The 9,358-nt window shown below is 42.0% G+C and overlaps 1 protein-coding gene across 1 annotated transcript in view; it reads left to right on the top strand.

Moving 5' to 3' along the window:
• Window positions 1–2,825: 2,825 nt before the first annotated feature.
• Window positions 2,826–9,358, top strand: part of DHX57 (DExH-box helicase 57) — a 90,750-nt gene continuing 84,217 nt past the window's right edge. Inside the window, exons 1-2 of the mRNA XM_038756095.1 lie at window positions 2,826–2,877; window positions 6,238–6,461. Coding sequence (XP_038612023.1) covers window positions 6,244–6,461 — 218 coding nt within the window. The 5' untranslated portion in view covers window positions 2,826–2,877; window positions 6,238–6,243. The remainder of the gene's footprint in view (window positions 2,878–6,237; window positions 6,462–9,358) is intronic.

Raw genomic sequence — 9,358 nt, 5'->3', positions numbered from 1 at the left:
GTGAGAGAGTGTTTCTGTAATAATAATAATAATAATGGCATTTATTAAGTGCTTACTATGTGCAGAGCTCTGTTCTAAGCACCCGGGCTTTGGAGTCAGAGGTCATGGGTTCAAATTCCGGCTCTGCCAATTGTCAGCTGTGTGACTTTGGGCAAGTCACTTCACTTCTCTGGGCCTCAGGTACCTCATCTGTAAAATGGGAATTAAGACTGGGAGCCCCACGAGGGACAGCCTGATCACCTTGTAACCTCCCCGGCGCTTAGAACAGTGCTTTGCACATAGTAAGCGCTTAATAAATGCCATTATTATTATTATAAATAAAATGACAAATATATGTACATAAAATATATATAATAAAATATATATATAAGTGCTTTGGGGCTGGGGGGAGAGCAAAGGGATAAATAAAATGACAAATATATATAAATAAAATATATATAATAAAATATATATATATGAGTGCTTTGGGGCTGGGGGGGAGAGCAAAGGGATAAATAAAATGACAAATATATATAAATAAAATATATAGAATAAAATATATATATAAGTGCTTTGGGGCTGGGGGGAGAGCAAAGGGATAAATAAAATGACAAATATATATAAATAAAATATGTATAATAAAATAAATATATATATGTATATAAGTGCGCAGGGGGAGAGCAAAGGGATAAATAAAATGACATATGAATAAAATATATATAATAAAATAAATATATATATATATAAGTGCTTTGGGGCTGGGGGAGAGCAAAGGGATAAATAAAATGACAAATATATAAATAAAATACATATAATAAATATATATATATATAAGTGCTTTGGGGCTGGGGGGAGAGCAAAGGGATAAATAAAATGACATATGAATAAAATATATATAATAAAATAAATATATATATATAAGTGCTTTGGGGCTGGGGGAGAGCAAAGGGATAAATAAAATGACATATAAATAAAATATATATAATAAAATTAATATATATATATATAAGTGCTTTGGGGCAGGGGGGAGAGCAAAGGGATAAAATGACAAATATATATAATGAAATATATATATATATAAGTGCTTTGGGGCTGGGGGGAGAGCAAAGGGATAAATAAAATGACAAATATATATAAATAAAATATATATAATAAAATTAATATATACATATATAAGTGCTTTGGGGCAGGGGGGAGAGCAAAGGGATAAATAAAATGACAAATATATATAATGATAGATATATATATATATATATATATATATATAAGTGCTTTGGGGCTGGGGGGAGAGCAAAGGGATAAATAAAATGACAAATATATATTAATAAAATATATATAATAAAATGAATATATATATATATATAAGTGCTTTGGGGCTGGGGGGAGAGCAAAGGGATAAATAAAATGACAAATATATATTAATAAAATATATATAATATATATATAAGTGCTTTGGGGCTGGGGGGAGAGCAAAGGGATAAATAAAATGACATATATAAATAAAATATATATATATATAAGTGCTTTGGGGCTGGGGGAGAGCAAAGGGATAAAAAAATGACATAAATAAAATATATATAATAAAATAAATATATATTAAGTGCTTTGGGGCTGGGGGAGAGCAAAGGATAAATAAAATGGCAAATATATATAAATAAAATATATATAATATATAGATATTAGATATATAATATATAGATATATATAGATATATATATAGATATAAGTGCTTTGGGGCTAGGAGGGGGAAGAGCAAACGGAGCAAATCAGGGTGACGCCGAAGGGATTGGGTGCTAGAGAAGCGGCATTGAGTAGTGGTTAGAGCAAAGACCTGGGAATCAGCAGGTCGTGGGTTCTAATCCCAGCTCCGCCACCTGTCTGCTGTGTGACCTTGGGCGAGTCACTTCACTTCTCTGGGCCTCGGTTCCCTCATCTGTCAAATGGGGATTGAGACTGGGCGCCCCACGTGGGACAGGGACTGTGTCCAACCTGGTTTGCTTGTATTCATTCGTTCAATTGTAAACTTTTCTTAGGGTGTGTAAGCGCTTACTGTGTGTCAGGAAGTGTACTAAGCGCTGGGGTGAATCCAGGCTAATCAGGTTGGACACAGCCCATGTTCCACTTGGGCTCGCGGTCTTAATCCCTATTATTACAGATGAGGGCACTGAGGGACAGAGAAGTTCAGTGACTTGCCCAAGGTCACAGAGCACTCTTTTCCCACATACCCCCACTGATAGTAATCATAATAATAATGGCATTTATTAAGCGCTTACTATGTGCAAAGCACTGTTCTAAGCGCTGGGGAGGTTCCAAGGTGATCAGGTTGTCCCGCGTGGGGCTCACAGTCTTAATCCCCATTTTCCAGATGAGGGAACTGAGGCCCAGAGAAGTTCAGTGACTTGCCCAAGGTCACAGAGCACTCTTTTCCCACGTACCCCCACTGATAATAATAATAATAATAATGGCATTTATTAAGCACTTACTATGTGCAAAGCACTGTTCTAAGCGCTGGGGAGGTTCCAAGGTGATCAGGTTGTCCCACGTGGGGCTCACAGTCTTCATCCCCATTTTCCAGATGAGGGAACTGAGGCCCAGAGAAGCGAAGTGACTTGCCCAAAGTCACCCAGCTGACAAGTGGCGGAGCCGGGATTTGAACCCATGACCTCTGACTCCAAAGCCCGGGCTCTTCCCGCTGAGCCACGCGGCTTCTCTGAAAGTGCTCTTTTGAAAACGAAAGCACTCGGTGTTAAATTTATTTCTCAGGTTTTACGTCGGGAAAATTTTCACGTAATTTTTTAATGTCTTGAGCCTGGCTACATCTGTAGCTGTGAAGGCTTTGGACAACGGATTGTCTAGGATCTTTCCGGTGGGAGTCGAGTTGAGCTTCCTGTTCCGACGGTGAGATTCGGGACATTCATTCATTCGGTCGTATTTATTGAGCGCTTACTGTGTGCAGAGCACTGTACTAAGCGCTTGGGAAGTACAAGTTGGCAACATATAGAGAAGGTATCTACCCACCAGCGGGCTCACAGTCTAGAAGGGGGAGACAGACGACAAAACAAAACACGTGGACAGGTGTCAAGTCGTCAGAACAAATAGAATTAAAGCTAAATGCACCTCATTAACAAAATAAATAGAATAGTAAATATGGACAAGTAAAATAGAGTAATAAATCTGTACAAACATATATGAAGGTGCTGCGTGGAGGGGATGGGGAGGAGGAAAGGAAAAAGGGGAGAGGAAAAAATACTTAAATACTGTGGAATCAAAAACAGTACCACATTTCAAGAAGGTCATCAAGTCCAGCTATTTAATAATGGTGATGATTCTCTAGAAAGTTTCACATGGGTCTTGAAAAATCAGCAAAGAAAGAGGAACAGTTTAGTCAATTTTACCCTGACTTTCCCATCACTGTAGATGTCATCACCACCCTTTATGTCTCAAATGCACATAACCGTGGTGTCTTTATATATGTATACACCTGTATATACATACCTGTATATATATTTATACAAATTTATTACTCTATTTTATTTGTGCATATTTATTCTATTTATTTTACTTTGTTAATATGTTTTGTTTTGTTCTCTGTCTCCCCCTTCTAGACTGTGAGCCCGCTGTTGGGTAGGGACCGTCTCTATATGTTGCCGACTTGGACTTCCCAAGCACTTAGTACAGTGCTCTGCACACAGTAAGCGCTCAATAAATACGATTGATTGATTGATTGACCCAGGATTCCCATCTTTAGGATAGCTTTGAGCCTTGGAACTGTGGGGAGAGGGGATGGTGAGTTATGTTTTTCCCATCACTGTAGATGTCATCACCACCCTTCGTGTCTCAAATGCACATAACCTTGGGGTCATCTTTAAATATGTATACACTTGTATATACATACCTGTATATATGTTTGTACGTATTATTACTCTATTTTATTTGTACATATTTATTCTATGTATTTTATTTTGTTAGTGTGTTTTGTTCTTTGTCTCCCCCTTCTAGACTGTGAGCCCGCTGTTGGGTAGGGACCGGCTCTATATGTTGCCGACTTGTACTTCCCAAGCGCTTAGTACAGTGCTCTGCACACAGTAAGCGCTCAATAAATACGATTGATTGATTGATTGACCCAGGATTCCCATCTTTAGGATAGCTTTGAGCCTTGGAACTGTGGGGAGAGGGGACGGTAAGATATGTTTTTCCCATCACTGTAGATGTCATCACCACCCTTCATGTCTCAAATGCACGTAACCGTGGTGTCATCTTTATATATGTATATACCTGCATATACATACCTGTATATATGTTTATACGAATTTATTACTCTATTTGTGCATGTGTATTCTATTTTACTTTGTTAATGTGTTTGGTTTTGTTCTCTGTCTCCCCCTTCTAGACTGTGAGCCCGCTGTTGGGTAGGGACCGTCTCTCTATGTTGCCAACTTGGACTTCCCCAAGCGCTTAGTACAGTGCTCTGCACCCAGTAAGCGCTCAATAAATATGAATGAATGAATGAATGAATGAATGAATGAACCTTTGACTCCTCTCTCTCATTCACCCCACATGTTCAGTCTGCCCCCAAATCCTGTCAGTTCAACCTTCACAACATTCCTTCCTCTCCATCCAGACTGCTACCATATTAATCCAAGCATTTATCCTATCCTGCCTCGATTACTGCGTCAGCCTCCTTTGCCGATCTCCCGGCCTCCTGTCTCTCCCCACTCCGGTCCATACTTCTTCCTTCCGCTGCGCCGCTCATTTTTCTACGAAAACTTTCAGTCCGGGTTTCCCCGTTCCTCAGGAATCTCCAGTGGTTGCCCATCTACCGCTGCATCGAACAGAAACCCCTTACCTTGCCCCAACCTGGTTAATCTCCTCCTACAACCCATCCCTCCCTCTTTGCTCCTCTAATGCTATATGTTGCCAACTTGTACTTCCCGAGCGCTTAGTACAGTGCTCTGCATGCAGTAAGCGTTCAATAAATACGATTGAATGAATGAATGAATGAGTAATGCTGGCCTACTCACTGTACTTCGATCTCGTCTGTCTCGCCACTGACTTCTTGCCCACGTCCCGCCTCTGGCCTGGAATGCCCTCCCTCCTCATATCTTGTACTTCCCAAGCGCTTAGTACAGTGCTCTGCACACAGTAAGTGCTCAATAAATACAATTGAATGAATGAATGAATGAATATCTTGTACTTCCCAAGCGCTTAGTACAGTGCTCTGCACACAGTAAGCGCTCAATAAATACAATTGAATGAATATCTGACAATTACTCTATTTTACTTGTACATATTTATTCTATTTATTGTATTCCGTTAGTATGTTTTGTTGTCTATCTCCCCCTTCTAGACTGTGAGCCCGCTGTTGGGTAGGGACCGTCTCTATACGTTGCCAACTTGGACTTCCCAAGCGCTTAGTCCAGTGCTGTGCACACAGTAAGCGCTCAATAAATACGATTGAATGAATGAATTACTCCCCACCTCTTCAAAGCCTTATTGAAGACCCACCTACTCCCCGAAGCCTTCTCTGATTAAGACCTTTTTTCTTTCGCTCCCTTCTGCGTCTTGCTCCCTTTATTCATCTCCCCAACCCTATCCCACGGCATTTATGTACATATCCTTAATTCATTTATATTACTGTCTGTCTCTTCCTCTAGACTGTAAGCGCTCAATAAATATGATTGAATGATTGAATGAAGGCAAGCTCATTGTGGGAAGGGAAGTGGTCGGTTATGTTGTATTCACCCAAGCACTTAGTACAGGGCTCTGCCCACAGCACCCAATAAATACCACCGATTGATGTTTCTTCATTCAGTCGTATTTATTGAGCGCTTACTGTGTGCAGAGCACTGGACTAAGCGCTTGGGAAATACAAGTTGGCAACAGCGGGCTCACAGTCTAGAAACAAAACATGTTTATGTGGTGATGGTTCTCATGTCAGCTTCAGTATTGGAATTGCTCAGTCACGTTGGACTTTATTCAATCTTTTTATAACCAGAAGAGAAACCGCTTTCTTACGTGGCGGATGAATGCATTTGTTAATAAATGGTTATTATAAAAGCCATCTAGCCGGCAAGGCTCACCAGACATTTTCTCAGTTTGCGCTAAGGTGAAATGCTTTTTAAAAATCGGAGATCACGAAAATAGCCCATGTTTCCTTTTAAAGTATTTCAGATTGATGGTATAAATGTGAACTAACTTTGACGGGTGACTCAGCTCAGAAGTGATGTGATCCTTTATTTGTTTTTTTGTTCCCCACAGGTGAAAATGAGCTCCTCGGTGAGGAGGAAAGGAAAGCCGAACAAAGGAGGTGGGAAAGGGTCATCTAGCAGAGGTGGCGGAGGAGGAGGAAGAGGGCGAGGAAGAAGTCATTCTAGTAAACCGCAAGCCAGCGGTGGAGGAGGTGGCGGTAAAAAAGGATCAAGCAAGATCTGGGACGACGGCGATGATTTCTGCATCTTTAGTGAAGCAAGGAGTTCATCCAGGTCATTATGATTTTCTGGGTTTTCATTCCGTAAATTTTGGCCCTTCAGGCGGTTAAAGTCACATCGCGATTCTGTTTCTTTGCCTATTTTTGATTGAGCAAGTTATGTGAAATGCTTGAAATGCCATTTATTGTGTGTGTGTGTGTTTTAGAGGGATTGGCAGATATGGCAGAGAGTCAGTGAAATACGTAAAAGCAAAGTGTAATACTCTTCCATAATAATGGGAGGATTTGGGGTTTCAGGGTCTTCCCCTGAGAAGCGGCGTGGCTCAGTGGAATGAGCCCGGGCTTTGGAGTCAGAGGTCGTGGGTTCAAATCCCGGCTCCGCCACTTGTCAGCTGTGCGACTTCGGGCAAGTCACTTCACTTCTCTGGGCCTCAGTTCCCTCATCTGTAAAATAGGGGTGAAGACTGTGAGCCCCCAGTAGGACAACCTGATCTCCTTGTAACCTCCCCAGCGTTTAGAACAGTGCTTTGCACATAGTAAGCGCTTAATAAATGCCATTATTATTATTATTATTGAGTGCTTACTGTGTGCAGAGTACTGTACTTCATTCAGTCGTATTTATTGAGCACTTACTGTGTGCAGAGCACTGTACTAAGCGCTTGGGAAGTACAAGTTGGCACTTGGGAGTCTACAGTACCACAGAGTCGGGAGATACGTTCCCCATCCAAAAAGATTTTACGGTCTAGGGGAGACGGACATAAAGATGCAATTTGGAGATGTACATAAGTAGCGCGGTTCAGTGGAAAGAGCCCGGGCTTTGGAGTCCAGAGGTCATGGGTTCAAATTCCGGCTCCGCCAACTGTCAGCCGTGTGACTTTGGGCAAGTCACTTCTCTGGGCCTCAGTCGCCTCATCTGGAAAATGGGGATGAAGACTGTGAGCCCCCCGTGGGACAACCTGATCACCTTGTAACCTCCCCAGCGCTTAGAACAGTGCTTCTAGACTGTGAGCCCACTGTTGGGTAGGGACTGTCTCTATATGTTGCCAACTTGTCCTTCCCAAGTGCTTAGTACAGTGCTCTGAACACAGTAAGCGCTCAATAAATACGATTGATTGATTGCTTTGCACATAGTAAGCGCTTAATAAATGCCATTATTATTATTATTATTATTATTATTATTATTATTACTGAGAGCTCACCTCCTCCAGGAGGCCTTCCCACACTGAGCCCCCGTTTTTTGCCCTCTCCTCCTTCCAGCCCTACCTTCTTCCCCTCCCCACAGCACCTGTATATATGTTTGTACAGATTTATTATTCGATTTATTTTACTTGTACATATTTACTATTCTATTTATTTTGTTAATGGTGCTCGTCTAGCTTTACTTCTGTTTGTTCTGATGACTTGACTTGCGTGTTTTGTTTTGTCTGTCTCCCCCTTCTAGACTGTGAGCCCGTTGTTGGGTAGGGACCGTCTCTTTATGTTGCCAACTTGTCCTTCCCAAGCGCTTAGTACAGTGCTCTGCACACAGTAAATGCTCAATAAATTCGATTGATTGATTGATTGATTGCTTTGCACATAGTAAGTGCTTAATAAATGCCATTATTATTATTATGACTGAGAACTCACCTCCTCCAGGAGGCCTTCCCACACTGAGCCCCCTTTTTTTCCTCTCCTCCTCCCCATCCTCCTGGCCCTACCTCCTTCCCCTCCCCACAGCACCTGTATATATGTTTGTGCAGATTTATTACTGCCCAGATTTACTGTGCAGATTTATCACTCAATTTATTTTACTTGTCCATATCTACTATTCTATTTATTTTGTTAATGATGCGCGTCTAGCTTTACTTCTCTTTATTCTGATGACACCTGTCCGCATGTTTTGTTTTGCTGTCTGTCTCCCCCCTTCTAGACCGTGAGCCCGCTGTTGGGTAGGGACCGTCTCTATACGTTGCCGACTTGTCCTTCCCAAGCGCTTAGTCCAGTGCTCTGCACACAGTAAGCGCTCAATAAATACGACTGAATGAATGAATGAATAGTAGGAAATCAGCAAGGTAGGGTAGAAGGGGGCGAGTAGACTGAGCGCTGTAAAGATGATAAGGAGTTTCTTTTTGATGCGGAGGTGGCCGGGCAACCCCTGGAGGTTCTGGAGGGATGGGGAGACACGAACTGAACTCTTTTGTAGAAAAATGAGCCAGACGGCAGAGGGAAATAAGGGTTGGAGTAGTCAAGGCAGGATATCAATCAATCAATCAATCAATCATATTTATTGAGCGCTTACTGTGTGCAGAGCACTGTACTAAGCACTTGGGAAGTCCAAGTTGGCAACATATAGAGACGGTCCCTACCCAACAGTGGGCTCACAGTCTAAAAGGATATCAATCAATCAATCAATCAATCATATTTATTGAGCGCTTACTGTGTGCAGAGCACTGTACTAAGCACTTGGGAAGTCCAAGTTGGCAACGTATAGAGACCGTCCCTACCCAACAGTGGGCTTACAGTCTAAGAGGATATGACAACTGTTTGGAACTGTTTGAGAAGCGTCCCGGCTTAGTGAATAGAGCACGGGCTTAGGAGACAGAGGACGTGGGTTCTAACCCCTCCTCCGCCACCTGTCTGCTGTGTGACCTTCGGCAAGTCACTCAACTGCTCTGTGCCTCGGTGACCTCATCGGTAAAATGGGGATTAAAACTGGAAGCCCCACGTGGGACAACCTGATTAACTTGTATCTACCCCCGTGCTTAGAACAGTTCTTGGCACATAGTGAGCACTTAACAAATAGTAATAACAATAATGATGGCATTTATTAAGCGCTTACTATGTGCAAAGGACTGTTTTAAGCGCTGGGGAGAATTGAGGTGACATGCCCAAAGTCACACAGCTGACAAGTCCCCTCCCGCCTTGTCCCGTGCTCTGTCCCCCTCCCCATCTCCCTGCCTTACCTCCTTCCCC

The sequence above is a fragment of the Tachyglossus aculeatus genome, chromosome 1 (assembly GCF_015852505.1).
Source record: "Tachyglossus aculeatus isolate mTacAcu1 chromosome 1, mTacAcu1.pri, whole genome shotgun sequence".
In the NCBI taxonomy this organism is placed as follows: domain Eukaryota; kingdom Metazoa; phylum Chordata; class Mammalia; order Monotremata; family Tachyglossidae; genus Tachyglossus; species Tachyglossus aculeatus.
This window is presented reverse-complemented; position numbering and strand designations above follow the sequence as displayed.